The sequence below is a fragment of the Erpetoichthys calabaricus genome, chromosome 3 (genome assembly GCF_900747795.2).
Source record: "Erpetoichthys calabaricus chromosome 3, fErpCal1.3, whole genome shotgun sequence".
NCBI classification, from domain to species: Eukaryota; Metazoa; Chordata; class Cladistia; order Polypteriformes; family Polypteridae; genus Erpetoichthys; species Erpetoichthys calabaricus.
In genome coordinates this window covers 44,145,822-44,172,598 of record NC_041396.2, presented here as the reverse complement: position 1 = coordinate 44,172,598, position 26,777 = coordinate 44,145,822, and the positions used below count along the sequence as shown (strand labels likewise).

At 37.0% G+C, this 26,777-nt stretch overlaps 2 protein-coding genes across 3 annotated transcripts in view; one reads left to right on the top strand and one right to left on the bottom strand.

Annotated features, from left to right (window-relative positions):
- Positions 1–26,777, bottom strand: part of optc (opticin) — a 134,344-nt gene that overhangs the window by 84,838 nt on the left and 22,729 nt on the right. The gene's annotated exons all lie outside the window — the stretch shown is intronic.
- The window catches only part of LOC114647973 (polymeric immunoglobulin receptor-like), a 67,899-nt gene continuing 44,437 nt past the window's right edge, over positions 3,316–26,777 (top strand). The window contains exons 1-2 of one of the 2 annotated variants that reach the window (XM_028796711.2): positions 3,316–3,446; positions 20,810–21,430. In XM_028796711.2, coding sequence (XP_028652544.2) covers positions 3,383–3,446; positions 20,810–21,430 — 685 coding nt within the window. In that variant the 5' untranslated portion in view covers positions 3,316–3,382. The remainder of the gene's footprint in view (positions 3,447–20,809; positions 21,431–26,777) is intronic. The other variant, XM_051924558.1, reaches the window with a different exon arrangement.

The following is a 26,777-nucleotide window of genomic DNA, read 5'->3' as shown; positions in this document are numbered from 1 at the left end:
AAAGTTTTGAAGAATCGGCGCTCTAAGCTTACAGATGGCTTAATGTCTATTACAGAGCTGATTGTGTGGCAATTGGGTATTTGGTGAAAGAAAAGTAAGGACAGGAATTGGGGGTTAGTACGTTTGAAAGAGACAGTACTGCTACAATAAAGTATTTCGTCGAAGGTCGTGCATGGCGCAGCAAACATCTTGCGTGAGACATGAACAATCACTGCGCCATCATGTTCCCATGTTTAATAACATACTTTAACTCCTATCATCATGAAAATTATATCACGTATACATCTCAGTATTTTAATTATTCAAAGAGCTGTAATATTACAAATGTAACGGATTCTGTGTCCTGTCGGAGGAAGAGAAAGCCCGGAAGCATGTAGTGATTCACACACATAGAGCACATAGAAGATCAAATACAAAACAAAGCATTTAACGTGCTACTTTAGTTAAGATGGGATTTGAGAAACTAGTAAATTAAACAATTTTAAGATGAAGTTTATGATGTTCTACTTTAATGACAAAATAAACTACGTGATTAAAGTGGAAATTTCGAGATTAAAGTTGACATTTCGTTCTTTTTTCCCCACTGTGTGCCTTTTTTTTTCTCTGTACCCTAATAAGCTTTCATATGACACTCAGACGGTGGGCTATGACTTGCCTTTTCACAGCGACTTTGATATATGACAACTTCTTTTTTTATTTCAGGCACTGTGCGACTTTGTGAACTTTAGCTTTTGAGTTTCTCCAACACGCTATGTCACTCGATCAACTTCCTTTTGTTGTTTATACTACTGTTTAAACCAACAAATAGTAAGTTTTTTCTTGCCTCCACTTGGTATTCGTTGAAATTCTTCTATTTTCCCTTGTGCTCTTGCCATTGTCTTTTCACAGAAGGCTGAGTTTAAGGGCTATTTATATTGATTTGCATATTCAAAGAGGCGTAATTCTGGGAGAAGTTGGGGAGGAACAGCAGGCGCGTGCACGTGTGTTACTTTTCACGCTGACTGGGATTTATGTAGCAGAAGAATGTGGAAGTTGGCGTTCGCACAGATTTATGCATCTGGATTTTTTTTGTGCGTACGAACATTTCCGCTTTTGTGTTTACGCCATGTTATAGTGTGAGTTCTAAGCACGCCATTATACATGAGGCCCCTGGAGCTGCGGAACAGCTGTGCAGACTGTTAAGTTACAGTGCTGTGGTCTAACCCATCAATGGTTTGTACAGTACAGTGGCAAGAAAAAAGTTTGTTAACCTTTTGGAAGACCCTGGTTTTCCTTCTTTAACTGGTGATAAAGTGTGATCTGATCTTCATCTAAGTCACAAATGCTGACAAACACAATACACCTAAGCTAATAATAAAAAAACAATTATAATGTTTCATGACATTATTGAACAGACCAATCAAATATTCATACTGTAGTGTGCTGTGGAAAAAGTGAACCCTTGAATTCAATAACTGGTTGAACCTCCTTTGGCAGCAATAATCTCTATACAAACGCTTCCAGTAGCTGCAGATCAGACCTGCATGACTTTTAAACATTCAAATCAAACCTCTCTTGAGGTTATTCCACAGCATCTCCTTTGGATTAAGGTGTATGCTCTGACCGGCCACTCCAAAATGACAGATTTTTGAAGTAAATTCTGTAGTAGATTTTCTTCGATATTTGGGGTCATTGTCCAACTGCATCATCCAACTTCTAGTGTGCTCCAGCTGATGCACAGCCACCCTGATAATATCCTGTAGGATACCTTGATAAACGTGGAAAATAATATTCCCCTTGATGATGGCAAGTTTTCCAGGCCCCCGAGGCAGCAGCAGAGCCACAAATTATAATGCTCCCTCCACCATACTTCACCATTCGGATGATGATATCATGATGGGATGCAGTGCCTTTTTTATGTCATATGTACTACTGTTTTCTCTATCTCAATGATTCAATCTCAGTTTCATCAGTCACATAACATTTCATAATAGTGCTGTGGAGTTTCAAGGTTGTGAACTTCAGGACGCCATAGCTGTTCAATGTTTTGTGTATGGTAGACTCACTGACAGAGATGCTAACCTGTCCTAATGACTCCTTCAATACATTAGCTGTTACTCTTCGGGTTCTTTTTTTACCTCATTGTGCATTCTGTGTTGTGCCTTTCAAGTCATCTTGGCTGAGCTCCCGCTTCTAGGGTGAGCAGTAGTCACAGTGCTAAATCATCTCGATTGATACACAGTTTGTCTAACTGTGGACTAATGAATATCTAAACACTTTGAAATTACTACCAATTCCAGCTTTACGCAAATCAACAATTCTTGATTGTAAATCTTCCAAGATCTCTTTTTTGCAGGGCATGCTATACATCAGCAAATGTTTCTTGTGAATAGCAACCTCAACATGTTTGAGTCTGTTTTAATAGGTCAAAATATCTTTAAACCACACCTCCAATCTCACACCAGTGACTGAACGCCCGGTTTACCAGCTCCTGACTCCAGTTAGCTGTCATTGAAGTCATCGGCCTAGGGACTCATATACCTTTTCCAAACTACACCATGAAAATTTGAATGATATATTCAATACGTACAAGAACATTATAATAACGTGTATGTTATTAGTTAAATCAAACTGTGTTTGTTCATTGTTGTAACTTAGATGAAGATCAGACGATATTTTAAGACAAATGCGTGTATAAATGCAGTTATTTTCAAAGGGTCCACATACTTTTTTTTCCACTGTATATTGCCTTACTTAATAAAACAAACTGTAGGAGGTACAGAACTTTTGCATCTGGAGCACCAGTAACCACAGCACTTCCCTACTTTTTTTTCTTTTTAACTTTTAGGGCAACATTGAGATGTATGGCTAGTTTTATTTATAAATTCATTTTTTGTCTATTGTTTTCATTTTTCTACTTCAAAAACATTCAATTATAAAAAACAAATCAGTCAGTATTTGAATAAAAACACAGTAATTAGCCTTTGATAATTTCTTCTAATTCTCCGGCATGAGGGTTGTGATTATCGTTCTTCATCACTCTGAAAGTGCAGCCATCTTAGAAGTGGCATAGAAATGGGCACCATTTTCGGACATCATTTAAATTGTTTATGGTTTGTCTAATCAGTGCTTCTCTGAAAGTAGTAATTTTAAAGTTTTTCCTAATTCATCAATTTCTTTTAATATTACATTTTGTTCTGCTTCAGAGATACACTGTGGTAAGCCACAGAGTGCACTTGACATTTTCCATTTGTAGGAGTGTCAGCATGCAACTGCAGCAGTTTCTCCAAGTTTCATTTCACTTTGAGATTTCATCATTTGCACACTTGGGGTAAACAGGAAACTCCTCTGAAAGACAGTGACTAAAGTCAGAGCGCCTTGTGCATTCCGATCCACCGTCCAGATGGATTTGCTCAATGCAGTTTTGCTTGGGTTACTTTTCATGGTCGGAGCAGCTGGAGTCGCAGGTAGGGACCCTTGTCTAATTTTGAACTAAAACAAGGAAAAATTCTGCTCTCTGCAAAGGAGACTGGCTGCACTGCTGCTCAAAATGAAAAAGAGCGAACGTGACTTCAAAATTCTGCATGATATTGTGTTATAATGCCTGAAAATGAAGATAAGCAAAAGTAAAGCATGGTGTATAAAACATTTTTTTTGTCACAGCTATAAATAATAAAAAAAGTGTAGGGGAAAGAACCTTACTAGCTCATTACATGACAAAATTAACACTTCAGATAACTGTGTCTTTGACCTTGGTTTTATTGATTACTATCCAGTAATGGGTCATTAGGAGAATTGGTAAGAGACCAAACAAATTTTCTCAGGTGATGGTTAAATTAAATTTTTAATAAGAATGCCTTTTCAGAGATATTCACTACACTTCTGAAATTTGGGATATTGAATTAGCACCTGAACATTTCAGTAAGACTTTTCTTTTTGTGGTTGACAAGCATATACTGTATCTTTGAAGATTTTAGAATACATTACAGACCAAGTCCTTTATTTTTGACAAAAATTTCATCTCTGATCAATGCATCAATTAAAGCCTGGATGGACTAAAGAGCTAAACTGGTTGCATTTAGGAAGCTTTGAAAAAAGTGTACACCATCCATGAGAAAACAAAAATTATTAGCTATTTTAAATTTCCAGGTCTTATACAACTCCAGTCAAATTATGTAAGGCAGTTAATTCTGTTAATAATAAGTCTTTCACTTCTATTGTGTTTGATGACTTTTTGATATGCGACCAGAATGAGAATTGCTTAGCTTGGGCTGGTGCTGATTATTTATTTGATAACGTTTAATAAAAAGTCTGTCTCGTTATTTCTACCAAACCATGTTTGCTGTATGTGCCATTTACCTCATTTCCCTCTTCGTCTTTTCTCTGCTTGTGTTGCTGTAGAGGTATTACGAAATATTAACCTTAGGATAAACCTGGTCCTTTTTAAATAATACTCTAGTTACTGTTGAATATTTAGCAAATAGTTTTGCTTTCTTTTTCATCTGATTTCTTAATCTTTGTCAGTCTGTTCATGCAACTTCATAAGGGGTACGAAACTTGTGATCTCAATTATTACTGATTAATTTTCAAATTGTCATGTGTGGCCAAAAAATGTAGAATTTTTAGTGAATGATTGGCCTAAATCATTTCTTTCAGAGTGCCCTGTCCTGAGCCCTTATTGAACTGGTTTCTGACAAAAGCATAGTACTGTTGCTGCTTTTATGAAGTGTTATTATTACTGCTTTAGACAGAAGGAAACATTATGCTGCTATTTTATTGATCTGTTATAAGCATTTGGTATAGTTGATCATTTATTGCTTGTTAGGATTATTACATAACTTTGGCTTTGGTCAAAATGCTACTGAATGGCTTCGGAATAATCTCTCAGATAGGCAGCAATTTTTTGAAACAAGGAACATTAAATTTGAATTTCTGCCAGTAACTAATAGCATGCCACAAGGGTCAATGCTGGGTCCAGTCTTCTTCACAATCTGTATGGATGATAATGGTTTAACAGGAGCAGATTGCAAGATACATCTTTATGTAGATGAAAATATTGTCTGCTTTTCCACTCACTCTGCACTGTCTCATATTGAAAAGCTATAGTGTTTCTTTTTTACTTTGTAAGTTTTATAATCCTAAGTTTATTTTAAATGCTCTTCAAACAAAAATGCATGTTGTTAGCTAGAGTTAATTATAGTGACTATGATAGTCTAGCAATTATGAAAGGACCCAGCAGAGTTACAGAATATAAATACCTTGATATTTGGCTTGACAAGAAATTTCTGATTAAATCTCATGCAAGTAAGTTGAGGCAAACGTTTATTTTCCCTATACAGTAGAAATAAAAATTGTTTTGCTATGCATGATCAGAAGAGAGATATCAAGGCAACTTTCCTAACAGTTTAGGATTATGGGGATACATTACATAGACGTGCTTTAGATAGCACTCTTATGGCTCTGGACTCTTGCCTGCCACTGTGCCCTTAGTTCTCTTCTTCAGAAAAGTTACAGCACTCAATGAACGCTGTACGGTAAAGTTGGATGAACCTTGCTATCTGATAGATAAGTTACAGATTTGCCACCTTCCATCGCAGTGGACCTTATCAAACCCTTTCCAATGACTGGTTTAGGGATCAAGGCAGTTTTTTTTTACTCTATTTTGAAAATTTGCTAGAATGTTACTGTGCATACAGTAGATAACTTGGAATAAACAAGAAGGGACTTTTAAGCTCAGTTGTTTTTTTATTACTTGAACAATTTACATTCCCTATTTCAAATCATTTTTCCTTTGTCTGTATTTGTTTGTATTTGTATTTGTATTTGTTTTACATGATTGTTTTAAAAAAAGTTAATTGATTTTGTGAAATTTTGTATTTTTACGTTTTGATTTCTATGTTTATCTTTTGTTTTGTTCTTTTGAAATTTTATTTTACTCATTTGCATTGTAAATCATGCTTCCTCTCAACGTCTTCTAAGAATTAATGAAAGTTTGAAATGGAAAGAAGTGAAATAGTAAATAACTGTGTATTATTCATTGTAAGGTAACAGATTGAGTCCTCATCATAGTCAGACCTTTCTTACCGTTAAAGTGTACAAAGATAAAGAAAGTGTGCTGAGAAGGAACAGCAGTCAGCCTTAATATGAAAAATTACCTGAGGGTGGATGAGTTAGCAGGGATATTATTTGGCCAGATGATCTGAATATTTAGGAGATGGAAGATATAATATTGTGTTTTTAAGAATTACTTATGAACACTTTGAAATCACTAATACAAAAAAAAAATTTGATTTGCCATTCAATGCGTCTTAATGTCTAGTTATGCAAGACATCAAATTTCCTGGAGTTCCCCCTATATTTGGTCCTGTAGATCTAAACCACCCTATTCATGGGCCATTTTAGAACATATTTTGTGCAGGAAATTACACACTTAAGAAAATGATCAGCACGACTTGAAGATGTACATGCCACATTAACCAACTCCAGGGGCTCACTCACTAATGGGATGGATACAAGAAGTCAATGTTACTCCTTTTCACAAAAGAGGATGGGTAATATAGGCATGTAGAGTGTTGTTGTATTGTATTTTGAGGTTGCTGATCACAAGTATGATAATATTATTGATATTTGATTCTTTACCAGTGAATCTAAACCTCTCATGGAGGGTTAAAAATGACAAACTTCTAACATAAGCATGTGGGGTATCATTTTAGAATAATTCAAGATCTGTGATTTATAATTTTAATATTATTTTTGATTTTTGATCCTTTACTGGATATCTAGTCCTCTATGGACCTCTATCAGGGGGTGAAAAATAACAAATTTTCTATTACAGTTGAGATTATTTAGAGACAGCCATCCATCCATCCATCCATTATCCAACCCACTACATCCTAACTACAGGGTCACAGGGGGTCCCAGGGCACAAGGCAGGAAACAAACCCTGGGCAGGTCGCCAGCCCACCACAGGGCGTGCACACACACACTAGAGACAATTTAGAATCGCCAATGCACCTAACCTGCATGTCTTTGGACTGTGGGAGGAAACCGGAGCACCCGGAGGAAACCCACGCAGACACGGGGAGAACATGCAAACTCCACACAGGGAGGACCCAGGAAGCGAACCCGGGTCTCCTAACTGCAAGGCAGCAGCGCTACCACTGCTCCACCGTGCCTCCCTTATTTAGACATTAAACATTTAAATTGAAGCACACATTTTAATATGTCAAATATATAACTCAACTATTCTTGTTTATTATGTACTCCTACATCATGAAGAAAATCATTACATTTCTTATGAACACCCTGAATTAGGGTGACTTACATGATCAATTTTGTAAACTTGTCATGTCATACTTCATAAGTAAGAAAAATGAAAATGTAAATGTACTTTGGATTACAGTTTGAGCTGCTAAGAATTCAAAATTTTTGGAGGGCTGGCCTTGTTCTTCAAACATCTATCTATCTATGACATATGGTTCTGTTCATATTTATCTATCTACAGTGACTACTGTCTCAAAGACTATAATTTTAAACAATAAGGATGAAATTCAAAAGCAGTCTCATAATACGATGGAATAAACATCAACAAAAGATCACAAGGAATAGGATAAAAATTCAATAATACACAACAGAATAGCCAATGCTAAAATAATTCTATAAGTGTTACATTTCACCCTGACACAATATAAAGATACCATAAGTGTCCATTTTACACTACAATAATTTTGCTGTGTTCAATGTTTCAATTTTGAATGTTCCAGAGCACAAAGTTCATACAACTGAACAACAGAAGAGAGCAACTTAGCTAACTAGAAGGTCATCTTAAACCTTAGACCTCATTCAGTCTTATACAAAATAAAGTTCTTCTTATGCCAAGTGTGATGGGTTTTTGCAGTCTGAAATGAAAAAAAACAGCTTGTAAAAATTTTGTTTGCACCCTTCAAAAAATACAGCCATAAAGTAGCAATGTTGGTTAATTTTCAAAGGTCTTGCTTCTTTTGTTTTCTTGCTACATAAGATGCAGCCCAATGTTATTAAATGACAAACACAGCATAATTATTTTACTAAGTATATCTAAGAGCAAAAACTATATGATTATTTATGTAATATTTTCAGATACTCTGCCTGACAGTTCAATGCAGTTTTCGAGAACACATCCGTTCCATCCATTTGATTTTTAATTTAAAAAGTTACTCTCTAGTAATGGAGCTTGAATTATCCATCTAGCTTTTGCTGTTTGTTTCCGTTTTCATCAAATAAGTAAAGTCCAGGTTATAATAAGAACACTGAATTAAATAAATGGTTATTTTATTGCAGCAGAGTCAAAGTTCTTTAGGATTGTTGTCTCACTTGAGTGCCACATTTGCAACAGGGCAAGAGAAGAAAAATAAAGCCTTTTGGAGTTTTTTAAGTTATTATCATATTCTGTGAACCATCCATCCATCCATCCATCCATTATCCAACCCGCTATTATCCTAACTACAGGGTCACGGGGGTCTGCTGGAGCCAATCCCAGCCAACACAGGGCGCAAGGCAGGAAACAAACCCCGGGCAGGGCGCCAGCCCACCGCAGTTCTGTGAACCATTTGGTTGAAATATTTGAACTTGGCATTAAGCAGCTGTACAATCTTTAGCAGGTAATCTAAATAGATAAAAAGGAAATTGGTTATGAAAATGCACCTAAAGGTAGCATGCATAACTAAAGTTTATTCTTTGCACCATCTCAAGCAAAAGGTCTTTATTTAACTTACTGCCCTAAAGAGGTTTTTCTTCCTTGTCTTCACCCATCACCTGTGGGATACCTCAAAGTTCTATTTTAAAATCGGTCTTATTCTATTTATATTTGCTACCCTTTATATTCCAAAAACAGAATGTCTCTTATCATTGTCATGCTAATGATATACAACAATATCCATCCAGCTATATCCTAACTACAGGGTCACGGGGGTCTGCTGGAGCCAATCCCAGCCAACACAGGAAGGAAACAAACCCCGGGCAGGGCTCCAGCCCACCGCAGGACACACACACACACACTAGGGACAATTTAGAATCGCCAATGCATCTAACCTGCATGTCTATGGACTGTGGGAGGAAACCGGAGCACCCGGAGGAAACCCACGCAGACACGGGGAGAACATGTAAACTCCACGCAGGGAGGACCCAGGAAGCGAACCCGGGTCTCCTAACTGCGATGCAGCAGTGCTACCCACTGCCTCCCATGCTAAACATCTCAGTGGTATTTTAAACTCCACATTAAGATTTAAAAATCAAATAAATTCAGTCATTGGTAACAGCACATTCCACCTTAGAGTGATTGCTAAATTAAAATAGGTTCTTCCTTTGAAGGACCTAGAAATTGTTTTGTATGCTTTTGTTACATTCCAAGTTGACTATTGTAGCTCTTTGTACATGGGAGTCGGCCAGTTCTCCATCTCTTACCTAAAACTTCTTGAAAATCCAGCTGCTAGATTTCTGACTTGCATCTACAAGAGAGACAGAGTTTCCCCCATACTGGCCCCTCTTTAATGAGTTTAAGGTCCTTCTTTTCTTTTTCAAATGATTTAATACGCTGGCTACATGTTTTATGTTTGATCATTTGTGCCTGTACAGTACCTCCACACCATTCTGATCAGTTATTACTGTTGGTCTCTTGCTCAATGAATAATGTTACGCCTCCTAGAAATAATTTAAAACCTGTCTATCAGGTCTGTCCCCACCCCCCCCCCATTTAAACTTTGAAATCACACCTAAATACAGTGGAACCTCGGTTCACGACCATAATTCGTTCCAAACCTGTGGTCGTAAACCAAATTGGTCATGAACCGAAGCAATTTCCCCCATAGGATTGTATGTAAATACAATTAATCCGTTCCAGACCGTATGAACTGTATGTAAATATATTTTTTAAAATATTTTTAAGCACAAATATAGTTAATTACACCATAGAATGCACAGTGTAATAGTAAACTAATGTAAAAACATTGAATAACACTGACAAACACCCAGGCTCCCTGCTCAGCTGCACGTACAGGCTCGCTCTCAGCTGCACACGCTCTCTCTCTCTCTCTCTAGCATGCGAGCCTGCCTGCTTTCTCTCTCTCTCTCTCACACATTGCAGCAGTTCAGCAGTTCACGTCCTGGCTGAGAACAATGCAACACGTGCGTAAATCATCAGCGCGCACAAACCGAAAGGGAAACTGGCTTGTTCGTATACCGAGTGTGTGGTCGTGAAACGAGGCAAAAGTTTGGCAAACTTCTTGGTCGTAAACCGAGTTGTACGTATACCGAGGCGTTCGTGAACCGAGGTTCCACTGTAATTGTCTTTTTCCCTTCGCTTATGAGTAGGGTTGTGAGACATCCCTTATATACAGGACATGTCCCATATTTGATAATTTTGTCCCCTGTCCCATACTGACCTTTCAGGGACACCCAAATGTCCGTATTTAGTTCATTTTCAAATTTTGTAACTAAAAATATATTTTTACTACCTTCTTGCGGTACTTAGTTGTAACTTTAGAAGTAATTATACTTTCTTTTCTCAGATTCTCTTGAAGAAAATAACCCAAATGTAATGAGGAAACCCGTGTTTGCTGCCTGTTTGCAACTTGTTCAGTTGCTATTGGCTGAGGACAACGACACTCTTACCGTTTTGCTCTGCTGCCGCGCTGCTGTGCCGTTCTGTATCAGCATTGCCACAGACCACTTTTTTTCTAACTGCCTGTATTAAATAATAATAACATTTCTCTGTTTACTGTATGAAATAAATATTTTCGAATGTTTTCACTTTTACAGATTTTTTTGAGCTTGCATTAAATAATTTTCAAATGATTTTACTTTTGTTTTCCTCATAACCCATTAAAATCCTTGCTTTATATTTTTAACTTATGTCTCTACTTTTATATAATATATTGGTCTGGCTGTGTAGGTGGCATGTATAAATTTATATATACAGTAATACAGAGAGAGATTTTAAGAGTGTCCTGTATTTCTAATTTTCTAATCTGGCAACCCTACTTATGAGTTGTTATAAGACTGGAAATTTGTTTTTATTTGCTCTGTTCCTTTACTAGAACTAGCGAATGTTGTTTTTAAGTTTGTTTTCATTTTAATATAATATGTTTTTAAATTTAAATATGTATTTTTGACGTAAAGTTGGGTTAAATGGGTTGAGCTCAGGTCATAATTGCATGAAAGTTCAATGGTATTACAGAGAAGTATTTATGCCTAAAAGCCGCACTATATTGTCATTTGAAGATGGGAAAGCTAAAGAGAGATGACTAACACAACATTAACAAGCAAGGACTAGAGTCAAGAAATTCAGATCCTGCTAGCTAATACCAATAAGTTGCATGTATTAATTAAATTTCCAATTATAGTTGGAGAAACCAAGATCTATCCTAGTAGCATGTGGGAAAAGGCAAGATCCGGCTCTGAACAGGACACCAATGTGCAATACGCACTCACTCCTCCAATTTAGCATTTTAGGGTCTTCTCAGCCCTCCAGTCTTTCCTCCTGCAGATAGGCAGGTTAGGTAAAATGCCAATTTTAAATTGGGCTTGCATGAGTTGGCTCTGTGAATGGTTACTGCCCACTACACTCCCCGTTTGTGACTGGTACTTCTGGAATAGGTGCTGGTAACCTATAATCCAGAATTGGATTAAAAGGATTTAAAGATTTTATTTATTTATTTTTACTTATTTTTTTAATAATCTTATTAAAGAAATAATTGTTAAGTCCTTGTTAAGATGATTGCAGTGTGACTCTGCGCCAGACACTTTGTCTGCCCGAGGTCATATCATAGAAATCTTTAAATAACTGAATTCTGCCTCTAAATAGAACTGTAATGGTGATTTCAATGTAAAGGTGCTATACATTTTCCTTTGTTTTATTCATTGGCTTATTTAAAAAGAAAAAACAAAATAGGTAGAGCAGCATTTTATCATTTTACTACCCAATTTGAAATTTTGACAAAAGTTCCTGAGTTATTTCTATTTAAACATGTTTTCGGTACGCAACTTGAAAAAAAAGAAGACATTACAATTCTATAGTGTTTGTGTTTGATTCACTTCAACCACCTGAATGATGCGATGGCGGCCATTCTTGCGCCAGTACACTCACCACACATGAGCTATTAGGTGGTGAAGGTGTGAAAGAAATAGTTAGCCAATTAGAGACAGGGGATGATTGGGGTGGGGGGGCAGAATGACTAGGACAAGGTGGGAGTTTAGCCTGGATATCAGGGAACACCCTATGCCAACAAGATGCCCAGGGATCTTTTTTGACCACAGAGAGTCAGGACCTGGACCTGAGGCATTAGGATCCACACACAGACCACAGGGTTTGCCTCTTCAACATCTTTTCCAGCACCAACCCAAGCTTTTCCTAGACGGTCTACCATCTAGATACTATCTAGATGAGTATTGTCAGTTTGGTTATGTACTTGACCCCAGTCATTTAGATGGCCTTCTTTCAATCCACTATAATACCTCAACCCCAGATCAAACTCAAATTAAAATACAGTTGAATCCAAACAAAATGAAAGTGAAATTGAAAATGCAGATTTTCTTCTAAAGAAGCACATGGAGCACTAAAGGCTTCCTACCCACTCACACTCTTCACAGTTAAACTACATATTACTGTACGCAGTTCATAAGTGTACAAAAATGTCAAAAATCATCATTGTTTGTAGAGCTGTAAGCTATACTTAGCTCACCACTGTTTCAGGTTTGCTATGTAGTTTTTTTACACACATTTCAGTAGTAGGTTGATGTACCGTGTTATCCATAATTAATGCAATGACATGTCAAGCAAAATGGCACCTTTTATTGGCTAACTGAACAGATTGCAGTAGGGAAGCTTTCGAGGCCCCTTCTTCAGGCAGCTTGTAATTTGTAATCTTCATTTTTTGTGTTGTTTGTACTCAATGTCCCTTTCTGTTTAATTAATTTTTTAGATCTTTCAGGTGATACTTGACTGCTCTATTTAAGGTTCATGTTGCCTTAGTCCAAGTGCTGTGGCATTAGCTAATTTCTCCATATGTGTTTGTTGGACTTTTTTTGTTTACACCTTCTAATTTTAGATTTCAGGCTTTTGATTAGGGAATTTGACTTGCATTTTGTTAGACTGTCTTTTTCCTTTTTCTTTTGCCATAGTTTTGGAGCTCTTTTGTATATCTCAGTATTTACTGTATATTGTTTCTTTAAACTTTTATTCTGTTTTGACATTTTGTATTGCTTAGAGTTTCAAGTGCTTTTGGAATTTCTTTATTTCATAAATTCAATTAAACATTCCATGTTTTTGTAGCTGGGCAAAGCATTTTAGACTATTTTGACCTTCTCCTTTGGGATTTAATCATTAAAAGCGATAATGCACTCCACCCAAACCACACAAAGATGGAGATAGCCAAAGTAAGCACTAAGCAGAGCAGACATTTCTTTATTATTTTATTTCTGTATTTTATATTAGCTCCTACTTGTATTTTTAGCATATGCATGTAGTTGTACAATGTTAGTAAGTGCATATCATATCTTGGAAAAATAGAAAAAAATAGAATTTTTCCCTTCTGTGATCTGGAACTAGAATAAATCATTGTAACTTTGTGCAATGAAATGCTTTGAACACTTCGTGCCTAAGACTGAAAGAAATTGGAAACTTAATTTTTTTAAGGATTGTACCACAGAGTGAAAAGTACCATATGGGAAAAGGCAAAGGTGAGGTCAGAAGACACGCTATAAATCAGTTACTAGAAATGTCAAACTAAACCAAGATGCCATAACCAGAGTACTAACCCAGGAGAATGGAGAGTCTGGTATAAACTAAATTTGTGTTTCTCTTTTCAAAATAATGTATTGTAAAATATATATTTTTAATAACACTCAGATTTTCATTTCCCCTTGGGATTAATAAAGTATCTATCTATCTATCTATCTATCTATCTATCTATCTATCTATCTATCTATCTATCTATCTATCTATCTATCTATCTATCTATCTACTGATTTCTGCATACTGCCTTCTATGTACACAGAGCGTCAGTGACATAACATAATAACATGGCTGCGGTAATGCAAAGGTATGACAAAATTGTGGCAATCGTAGTAGAGAACATTCCAAACATGCTCCAGCTGCACTGTTACAACAGTCAGCCAGTCAGTCATTTTCCAACCCACTATACATTGAAAAGCAAATAACAATACTAGAAATTTTTAACATATAGCAATAAAGTTCCTTTTAAAGAAGATATGGCGATTCAAGTGAGGGAGGGAATTTGTTTTTTCTGTTAGATAACAGTAAAGAAAATGTCAAAGATTATCGCAAAACTTTTTCATTCAAGTGATTCTATTTTTTTAACCTATTAAGAGGTCAAAACAAATAAAAGGTTATGGAGAAGACATGATATTTTGAAGAAAAGGCTGAAAAAAATCTATCGACTGTATTTTATACAGAAGCCCCTAATGTACAGGGTGGCCCATATTTATGTATATGATTGAAAAGGTGATATTGTCAGGAAATTACCAATGTTATTATCAAGTAACATAATGGAATGTGAACATTAAGAACATTAAATGTTTTTTGATCCCTTGTTCTCCATGGCATGGTCCACCAATGTGCCATCCAGATCATTACACACCTGAAGAAGAGCCTAACTTTGAAAGGCATTCGTCACAAGAGCTGTGTTGGCATCAGTACGCACACTCTTGGGCCTACCTGCTACAGTATCGCTGATGTCAAATTTTGTGTTTATTCTAGTTAGCACACTAAGGTCACTGCCTCCAAACTCAACTGCCATCCTCCATTTCACCACTGCATAATTGTTTGTTGTAGACACAACATATGCGCTGCTCTAGTGACAATCAATTCGCCACCATTCTGTAACTGAACACAGCAGGGGTTGCCCAGTCCTGCACATCGATATTCCCATTCTCAGGCTACACAGTGATGCCATTTTCGATACTTTTCGTGCAGTAGTTTAAATGAAACAGCCTGTGAAACTTCTCATACATAAATATGGGACACCCTGTATATTTTTATATATAAGAAAATACAATGTAATTCTTAATCCTGTAAGAATCATAGCTAGAAAAAAAACAATTTTCCAAAAAATTGATCAGAGCTGACCTGGGACTTCATCTATAAAGCTTGCATACGCGCAAAAAGAGGCTTGAAACGTGTGTATGCAACTTACCACACAAAGGCTGGGATTTATAAAAGAAAACTTGATGGATAAACATGTGTATATTTACGGCAACTCTGATCCACCCAGCATTTCAGAGAAATTGGGAAATGAGGACACCCTTGATAAAGTAGGGGAATGCAACCAAACCTGCTAATGATGACACACCCGCATTATTGTAATATTATATTATGATATATTATAATAACAGCTTGGGTATGTGAACTATAATAATGCATTCCATTTTTGTGTGGCGTGGGTGTACATACATTGAACATAACATTGTTGCCAATATAAAAACGGAATCTGCTGCAGTGTCCAGTTCTCCGTATGTAATCAGAGCACTTTACTGAACTCATATTGCAAAGAGGATGTCTAACAGGAGTGAAGCTTTTATTAACTGTAAGTTATCATATTCCATTAACGCACAAGGCATATTTGATGCCAAGATGAGGCTAACAAACATCACGTTTCCGTGACGTAGGTGAACCCATGATTCATTTATTTTCAGGCAAAACAGCATTGGCTGACCTTGATTTTTCATGTGTTCTATGCTATTCGTTGTATCAGTAATCACTGGCTCCTCTATTTCTTTCTCCAACCCCCAAGAACACAGAGGAAAAGTTCTATAATGCTATGCATGATCTTGCACGCTCAGTTGTGGAGATGCGTTTGAATACAGGTGGCAGGGTCTCGACGCATCTGGAAGAAGGCTGCTCCACCAGCCAATGAACGTCTGCAGCATAGCGATGTATGAGGTTGATTAGCATCGAAACTCATTCATGAAAGCATGTGTACAAGGTGATTGTGATTTGTAAAAGGCAAATTGTGTAGAAATGTGTGTATACCAGGCTTATTCCTGTTTTTTGGCATCAGTTATGAATCCATGTAAACTTTTAAAAAAAATTTTCCCCTGGTAGTGAAAGACAGTTACCTGAATGTTTATTACAGGAAAATTAATGGAAACAATTATTTAAAAAACATAATAACATAATATTCTGAAGATTTATAAGGAAGCAGCAAATGTTTCTAGCAACTGTACAAAGGAGTGTGCGATATTATTGAACTTGACTATTTGATACAGTAATTTATTAAAGACTAATCTTCTAACTATATAAGCAGAGATTCAATATGGATGGGTAGAGAAATGGCTTATGATGCAAGAAACTTCCTTTAATTGCATCATAGCACAGTCCTACAGGAGTCAGTGCTGGGGTGAATTAAATCAATAAATAGATTATCATGTACAAGTTAAGTAAGTTTTGAAATGATAATAAATTACGCAGTCTGCAAAATCACTCTAGATGAATGTTGACATAATTCAGATTTGGGCAAATGTGTCAAGTCAAGTCAAGTCAAGTCAACTTTATTTATAAAGCACTTTACATACAACAGCCGCTGACCAAAGTGCTGAACATAGGCTAAAATAAATTTTAAACAAAAACAAAACAATAAATAAGTAAAATAAAAAACAATAAATGAAACTAATTAAAACATAGTAAACACAACTAAACAGAGTTAAAACAGAGTAAAATCAACTGCTCACACAGGATCAAACGCCAAACCAAAGAGGTAAGTCTTAAGAGCAGCCTTAAAAATGGGCAGTGAGGAGGCCTGTCTAATGTGGATCGGCAGTGAATTCCAGAGCCTTGGAGCCACAATGGAAAAAGCCCTATCCCCCCTGAGCTTTCGTTGAGTCCTAGGCACATCCAGAAGCAGCTGACCAGCTGATCTGAGTGAGCGGGAAGGAGAGTGCATATGCAGCAGCTCAGCGAGGTAGGGCGGAGCAAGCCCATTTAAGGACTTAAAAACAAATAAAAGAATCTTAAAATGAACTCTAAACTGAAAAGGCAGCCAGTGCAGTGAGGATAACACAGGTGTAATGTGCTCATTTTTTCGCGTGCCAGTTAAAAGGCGTGCAGCAGCATTTTGCACCAGCTGGAGCCGAGACAGGGTGGACTGGCTAACACCAACATACAACGAATTACAATAGTCCAACCGGGTTGTAATGAAGGCGTGGATTACTGTTGTAAATTGATCTTTGGAAAGAATGTTTTTTATCTTCGCCAAACGTCTTAGCTGAAAAAAACAAGATTTCACCACCGCGCTGATCTGACCGTCCAGTCTAGAATCCTCATCTATCCTAAAACCCAAATTTGTAATAACAGGTGTACCATATTGTGCAAGGGGACCCAAATCCACAGGAGCAGAAGTAGAAATAGACCCACTGGTGCCCCCAGGACCAAAAACTATAACCTCTGTCTTATTTTCATTAAAATTTAAGAAGTTTACTGCCATCCAAGCTTTCACCTCTTCTAGACACATAACCAAAGTTTGTATGGAGTAAGCATCCTTGCGTTTGAGGGGTACATAAACCTGAGTATCGTCTGCATAACAATGGAAAGCAATTTTATGCTTTCTAAGAATAGAGCCAAGAGGCAGGAGATACAAAGAAAATAGCAGAGGACCAAGTATGGAGCCTTGCGGAACCCCACATGATAGTGAAGCAGAGGAGGATCTAAATTCATCTAGCCTCACTGAAAAAGTTCTTTGAGTCAATGTGTGGAAAACAAATGTTAACCTATATAACTGGAATGTCATACACATAGAACTGAACCACTGTTATTATAAGATGTGACGTCTGGAATTAGAATAAGTGACTTGAGAATAATTATGACCTTGTCATTGTGTACAGGCTGATCATTTGTAGAAACAATTTTAAAAGGATGTTGAGATTTTAAGTTATGTATCATGTAATATAGTGCAAAGTCAAATGTGTTTATTTTTAAGGGCAAATCTGGAAATTTGTGTGCAGCTTTGATTTACGTATTATAAAAACATTATAGCAATTGAGAAAGTGATTGACAACTAGCCGCATTTCAAACTAGTCAGACTGCAGGACTGTGGAGTAACTTATGTACCACGAAAAAAGACTGAAGAAACTGAATTAATTTATCTTAAAGGATTGCTCCACCCAAAAGTGATATTTTTATATGTTACTTACTCATGTACTTTATAGTGATGGCAGAGAAAAATATTTAACCCCACATTTTCATATAGAATAGAGGGAAAAGTTTATTATGTAATATCAGCCAATACTGACCAATACTGTACAACAGTAAACAATATGAAAAACATCTTTAGAAAAAGAAAAAAGAATTCTCACATTACTCATATTACATAATCCTTGTGTCCATTAACCAGTCAACTGCTAAAAATGTGCAAAACACATGCTTTTTTGAGTGAAATATTGTTAAATACATACTTCCAGAATGATTAGCACACATCATAAACAAGACCTAAAACCTCGTTGGTTTCACTATTTGAATTAAAGCTCACCTTTTCCCCTCATTTGTTGGTCAAGAGTCCTGTCTTCACTTCCTTTAAATAAAATAGATTAACAAGCAATGTGACAAAGAAGGACTGTCATGGTGGTGAAGTTTTTAGAGCTGCTTCCTTAAGGATCCAGTGCTCTGGGTTTGACTCCTGCATCCAGACACTATCTGTACAAACATTAAATATTCTTCTTGTGTCTGCATGAGTTTTCTTCCCAAAGATATAAATGATTGGTTGACTAGAAATTCTACATCAGTAACTTGTGAGTGTAGGTGTATATACAAGTGGACCAGGTGATAGACTGGTAACCAGTCCAAGGTTAGTCCCTGCATTGCACCCAGTGCTACCAAGGCTAATGCCCCCCACAGAACAGAAGTGGATTATGTAAATCTGAGCATGTTTTGTAAGTTATATTATAAATGTTTCAAATTTTAAAGGAATAACAAAGGTGAAAGACAGAAATTTATTTAAGATTAGTTCTTCAAACCATGTGAACACAGATGGAAATTTTACAGAAACATTATACTGTATCTCAACTCTCAACAAACTAATTTCCAGATATATATATATGGAAATAATAACCAAGTAGAGTAGTTGTGAGAAAATTCGAATTTTGATTTGACAGTACTGTGGAAACACTAGGTGAACAGAGATTGATAAGTGATGTGGGGCTGAATGGCTTGTTCTTGCCAAGGCATTTAGAATATGATGAAACTTTGTCCCATCAACTACAAAGTAAATGATGCTATATGTGAATGAGGCACAGCAAAATAATACCAAAAGGAGTATAAATCCAGATACTTAGAACAGAAATAGAGAATTCAGAGGAATTTAAATATAATCTGAAATGAATAATAAAGAAGAATAATAAGAAAATTTACAATCTTTAATTATTGGGATTCTGTTCCAGTTCACTCTTACTGTAAAGAACCTGATTATACATAATGGCAATCAGTTGCGGAGCTTGGTGGCCTATTGGTGGCTGGTTCAGTAAAATCAAGGTGTTTATTGGCAGCTCTTTTTTGTGCTAGAATTCCTGCTGAAATAAACACAGAATTGCCATTCTTCTGGAGAATTTGGATATCTGCAAGCTATGAGGGTCTAGTTCACTGACTTTTTCTTGCCTTACTTTACATCAAATTACCACCATTGAAAAACTACAACAGATCAATTAATTTATTCATGTATTCATTCGTTTCTCAGTCTTGCTTAGTCCATTTCAAGCCTTAAGCTTATCCAAGCAGCATCAGACATTAAAAGGAATCAGTCCTTTGAAAAGTCCAGTAACATCAGGTGGCGCAGTGGTAGTGCTGCTGCTTTGCAGTAAGGAGACTGTGGGTTTGCTTCCCGGGTCCTCCCTGTGTGGAGATCGCTTTGAGTAGTGAGAAAAGCGCTATGTAAAGAATTATTATTATTAATTATTATTATAAACACACACATTACTCACACATTTGCTTTCTCATATGGAGGGACCATTTAACAAAAATTGCAAGTCTTTGGAATGACAAGGACATTCAAGTAAACTGGAGATTTGGGCACAAGATAAATTCTCCATTCTGACAGTGCAAAAACAACAAAAACATCTAAACGTTCTTAAGATGCATAGTCTTGAACAAGGAAAGATCTGGATAGAGTAATGCTTTGCATGTTTATGTATAAATTGCATCATACATCACATTTTTCTGTAAATGAATTACAGTAAATATTTGTTAATATTTGCTGCAGTATCTAAAAATAAATTGAAAATATTTCAAATGAAATACTGTTTTGAAGTGTTGTGACACACTGATTAGCATTGCTGTCTCAAGGATGAAGAGTCTTAAGCTTGAATCCCACCCTTGATTGCTGTCTATGTGTAGTTTGCATGTTCCTCTCATCACTGTGTTGGTTTTCCTGCTACATTTCAAAATGTTCATTTTGGTTTAACTGGGGATTCTACTTTGGTCCTGTATGAGTGTCAGCATTTGTATGTGTTTGTTCTATGATGGACTTACTCCACATTTAGAGACGGTTCCTGCCTTGTCACCAGTGAACTAGACTACCTGGGAATGAGAATGTTATCTTATTTTGGTTGAGACAATCTAATTAAAAGAGCCTACAACAAGAAAGGCTCTCCGACTTCCCTCTTCCCATCTTCAAGTAAGCATTAATAGAAGGTGAAATTTGAAAGCTGTTTTTTTGGGTTTCAGATTTTTGTCCCCCTCTTCTAATGCCACTACTTGCCATCTACTACTTATTTTGCAATAGTCTAAACTTCTTTTTCATCATCTTTCATTTGTTTATTTTCTTGCTGATCATTTTGTTTTCTCCTATTCAAGGACTCACTGGACCATTGATAGTCATCGGGACAGAAGGAGAATCTGTGTCAGTGAAGTGTTATAGCAATCAACACATCGTTTCCTACTCAGCATTTTGGTGTCGCTTTGGACTCCATGGGATATGTCACCAGATTATTAGAGCAGACGACAATAAAATGGATACTAAAGTAAATATTGAGATGGTGCACAGTGGATTTGAAATAAAAATAAACAAAATTACAGCAAGTGATGCTGGACAGTACCAATGTGGTTTAAGTGACTACTATGATGAGACTCATAAGGTGGAGCTAAAAGTTCTTCCAGCTCCTGGTTTGAAAGGACCCATGAGAGTCACTGCACTTGTGGAGAGGTCTGTGGAAGTGAAATGTCAGTATAGCCAGAAATACAATAGCCCATTTTACACAAAATACTTCTGTAAATGGACTTCAAATTATTTCTGTAATAAACTAGCATCTTACACACAACCAAAAGTAACAATCAACAACAACGATAGCAGCAGTTTATTTGTTGCTTCTTTGTCAGATTTAATCAAGAATGACGCAGTAATGTATGCATGTGGGATATCAGATCCATTATACAATATGGAAATTTCATCATCTGTGGAGCTGGTACTTCACACAGGTAAGAAGTTTATTATACAATAATTTGTCTGAAAAGATAATAAGCCTTGTCTTGATCTAGTAATATTATAAAATACATCAATTCTAGAAACTAAATAAATAAAGTGGTGCATAATTTACCGTGACCCTGTAGTTAGGATATAGCAGGTTGGATAATGGATGGATGGATAATTTACTGTATATGTTGATTCATAATGAGCACAATAAGACCTTTAATGTCAAAAGGGTTGAAGGATGTGCAGAGCAAGCTATATTGCTATATTGTAGATGTTATTTCAGAAAAATACTGTAGTTGTGACATGTAAACGTTTTGCTAGCAGTCTTATCCATCAATGGCTGCCATACAAAAAGTTTGTAAGTTGCTCTCATAATATCATTTACTTTTTCTCAGTCACGTAAAGTAAACCTTGCAACCTTATGAAGATTCCAAAGTTTTGCTAGTTCTGCTTATAGTATTGTCTTTTGGTCATTATCCAAAATCTTGAGCCTAGATGTAATTAGAATACTCAGTAGTTTGATTTGTACCCCAACAGTGCTCTTTGGAAACACATCACATTCTTTATGCATAGTGATTGATACAGAGAATGACAAACTGCTAGTAAAAAATCAGCTTACTACAATCAACTTTATAAAGTAACATTAATCTCAGATGAGGCTGAGGTTGTTCTTCAAAACTTTTTCAATTCCACAAATGTTTCACTATTTCCAGCAGGGCAACTCTCAACAGCAAGAAACACAATAAAATACTATGTTTAATTAGTATGATGCTCTGTGTAAGAAGGATATAGCTGGTTATACTTCCTTAGAAGGCTGGTGTCCTTCAACATCTGCAATAAGATACTGCAGATGTTCTACTAGACAGTTGTGGCGAGCGCCCTCTTCTATACGGTGGTGTGCTGGGGATGCAGCATTAAGAAGAAAGATGCCTCATGCCTAGACAAACTGGTGAGGAAGGCAGGCTCTATTGTTGACATGGAGCTGGACAGTTTGACATCTGTGGCAGAGCGACGGGCGCTAAGCAGGCTCCTGTCAATTTTGGAGAATCCACTGCATCCACTAAACAGTGTCATCTCCAGACAGAAGAGCAGCTTCAGCAACAGACTGCTGTCAATGTCCTGCTCCACTGACAGACAGAGAAGATCGTTCCTCCCCCAAACTATGCGACTCTTCAATTCCACCCTAGGGGGTAAACATTAACATTATACAAAGTTATTGTCTGTTTTTTACCTGCATTATTATCAATCCTTAATTTAATATTGGTTTTTGTATCACGTATGCTGCTGCTGGAGTATGTGAATTTCCCCTTGGGATTAATAAAGTATCTATCTATCTATCTATCTATCTATCTATCTATCTATCTATCTATCTATCTATCTATCTATCTATCTATCTATCTATCTATTGAATGGTGTGTAACATCTGGCATATTCAGTGCCCAGATTTAGCAGCAGAACTTAGCTAACAGTATTTCAGTTTCATAATGTAGAAAACAGTGTGATTTATCATGCCCACTGAGAGGGATGTCAATAATTGTAGAAATGTGAAAGATGAATTTTAACTTGGTTAAGTAATTGTTAGTTTTGCCTTTGGCAATACCAGTGTATAAATCAGAAAGTTTGAAATGGAAGCTGACAAACTCATCTGTCTGTGAACCCTGAGAGATGAGATCCAGTTTGCCTAGCTAAGCAATGAGCCAGTCTGAAGGCTGAGATACAGCCATCATTTCTAGGAGGGAACTTCAGTATTTAAACCCTTGTCCTAGATAGAGTAATGATGTCTCCTATGAAGCTGAAGATGACACAGCAAAGGGCCTAACTGAAGAAAGCACTGCACACCACAGACAAAGGATAATGCAGTAAAGAGAAAGTGTATTCCAATACAAGAAGAATCCACTTCAACCTGGAGCAGCAACAAAACAACAACTCCAAACAATATCAGACATCACTTTTAAAGACTATTTTTATATGCTGTCAAATGCTTGGGGGCGCTGTTGCCCCAAAACCCAACAGACAGACGCCCAGGACACAGGGTAAAAGCAATGAGAAGTATTTTAATTGTTTCTTCTTCTCAATTAGTGCCTCCAAAGCACCACAGCCACAATAAACACAATTAAATCAATAATAAACACAATTGTTTTCTCCACTACACCTCTCAGCAAGCTCCGTCACATTCCTCCCAACTCCGGCTCACTTGCTGGATCTCCACCAGTCCTTTATATAGTCTGTGGCATGCCCCTTTGACACTGGGACCGGGAAGCAGCCATGGGATGCACACTACATCCCCCAAAACACGTGATTGCAGCCCTTCTGGGTTACATCGGGGCCACAGGCGTGGGACTTCAGGGCTCAGACCTCTTGGGCTCCATGGCCACCACCCGGAGGAGCTGCATGGCTTAACGAGCCTCTGTGGGCTGGAAGGAAGCCACACCCGGAAGTGCAGCCTAATTAAGCCAATTACCACCTTGAGCACTTCCTGAGGGCTACAAAAGGAGCCTACAGCCACTACTCAGGGCGCCAGAGTTGGGAGGAGGATGACAAAGCTGCCTGGGAGGAGTGGAGGATAAGAAGAGTGATTTTGGGTGTTTTTGTTTGGTGTGTTTTGGGGACTGTGTAGGGCCTGTGGGACACGGGGAAGACATGCCCCACAGCTGAACAATATAAATAAATTTTTCATTTTCACCTGTACCTCCGTTGTCAGTCTGTGTCAGGTCCCCGGAAATGCTTTTGTTCTTCCTCCCACGTGGCTTGCCAGCACTTCTGGGTCAGATGGAGAATCCCAACTCTTTAATCAGCCTGAAAGTACTGTGGGGCTTCTGTCTTCTTGACTTCCAAGCACTTCTGGGCTGCAAGGGAAACATGACTCCCCAGATCCTTTCACAGCTCCCCCTGGCGGCACCCATTACACCCAACAGGGCTGAGAAACTGGATTCCAAGTCCTAAGATGCCCTGCGGGAATCTGGGGCACCGCTACACTACAGGGGAACTGCCATCTAGCATTTTGGGGGAGGCAGTGTCCTGAAAAAGCTGCATTCCCCCATCCTTCCATTTCAGGGACTTCCCAACCAGGATAAGCTGCCGGCCTTCCGGCACAATGCCAAGATAAATTAGAACTCTAAATAGCAAGTAAACAGTCATCCTCTCCATTTTGTATGTTTGTCTATCTAGTCTGTCTATGTCCTGTCTTTATATGTTAATATACACAACTCTAAAACTCTAACACCTCTTGTACCTGTTGTCACTTTCATTTACACCAAAGCAGGTGAAGATGATTCACAATCGCTTATGTTTAAGTGTTCCCTTCATTTTATGAGCAGCATATGTGTGCAGTCATCATATTTCTATAATTCTTGTGTTTATCAATAAATTGTATTATTCTATTTCTTAAAGCTTCAGGTACCTTTACATAAGTCTAAAAGCTGGAGACCTGCCTCCTACAACAGGGTAAGGTAAGGGAAAAAAAAGTAGCAGCTTTGACAGATTATTTGACTAATTACCGGTATTGCTGAAGGCAAACCTAATAATTAACCAAGTTAAAATTCATGTTTCCATTCCCATACTTATTTTTGTCCCTCTCGGTGAGCCCAATAAATCGCACTCAGTAGCACAGAGGATTATTTCAACAGAAAAATTTTTAGTGAAAGGCATATCATTTAATGTCAACACATTTAGTTAGCATTAAAGTAGTAGAGTTGTGTGTTAAAAATAATATGCAAAATACAAATTACATCAGTTGTGAAAATTCTGCACAATTAAACACAATGTGACCAGAATTCCTACCATAATGTTTCACCCCTGCAACCCCTTCACAAATGACCTATTTCGAGATAAAATCTGTTATTACAGGTTATAGCAAGTGTAAACTATGTGATATCTGTGATATCCATATGTTCCAAACATAGAGAGGCAGACTTGCATGTGGTGGTCAGCTATCTTGTTTGCAGGACATAGACAATTTGACAAACACCATTAATACCCTCAGGTTTGCTTGGTTTTATCTCAGTAGTTTTGATCTGAACAGAATCATAGGGAGTGATAATAATTGATAATAATTGATCTCATTTAATTACTTGGTCTTTTTTTCACTTCTCTTATTCTACATTTAAAAAAGCACAGCAGTATAATGTTTACATTTATAAGACATTTGTTTTTGGTATAGCTTTAAATGCTTAACTCTCTTTTGTGGTTTTACTATTATTTTGCCCTTGGAATTTCCCCTGTATGCATTGACTTCCTAAAAATATGTGTCAAGGGTTTATTTATGTACTCACTAACCTCCTTAACAACTCAAGGATAAATATTATCTGTTCCTAGAGATTGATTTTTTTCAGCCTATTTAGTCTAAGCAGCACTACTGCCTCTACAATTTCCAAATCACTCAGTACTTCCTTAGTAGTCCCTTTCACCAGTGGGAGGTTATCCACTTCCTCACTTGTGAAGACCTCAGAAAAATGTTAGTTTAGAGCATCTGTTATTTCACTGTCTGAATTTTTTAATTCCTCTTTACTCTTCCTGATGCTCTTAACCTCCTCCTTGACTGCTCTTTTACTACTAAAATACTGAAAGTCTTTTCAGGTTGTTGTTCAGTTTATCTGCTATATTCCTCCCTAACTGCCTTTTATCCTCCCTAATATCTTTGTTAATGGTTCCCCTCATGTTCCCATACACCCTACAACTAACACTGGATTTTTGCTTTAATTGTAATTGACTTACTTTTTAAGCTGTATAACACTTAATTGGAACATTTTTTTCCTTAACCAGCAAATAAATAATGATGAAATTCAAAGCAGTTCAACCTACTTTTATGTAAATATGTGGGTAAGCCACCCTACCAGTTAGTCAGCTAGACAAAATCCTGTATAATAAATAAGGTCCACTAGGGTAACTTTTTTTTTTTTTTATTTAATTTTATTGATATTATTTGAAGAAAATGACATTCCATGCAATCATGTCAAACTTAACAAACCATAATTCAACCCCCACCTGAGAGAAAGACAGGAGAGACTACAACATTTGCAAATCCTTAAAAAACAAAGAAAAGGAGAGTGTCTTTTTCCCCAATACGATTGCATATTCTAATATTTGATTAATTAGCTTTTGCTATATTTTAAAAAAAAAGTTTTGAACAGATCCTCTAAGTGAGAATTTATTTTTTTCTAATTTCAAATACTATAGAAGTGACTTATAACAGGTGGGCTGGGATACTTTAAAGTTGAGCAGGATAAGTCTGCGTGCTAGTAGAGTGATATAAGCAATTATAATTGAGCAAATGAGTCCAGATATCTTTTGAAATTCTGCTAGTGCATTGAGGACTGCTGATAAGGAAGTTTGTGGGTCTGATACATACAGTAC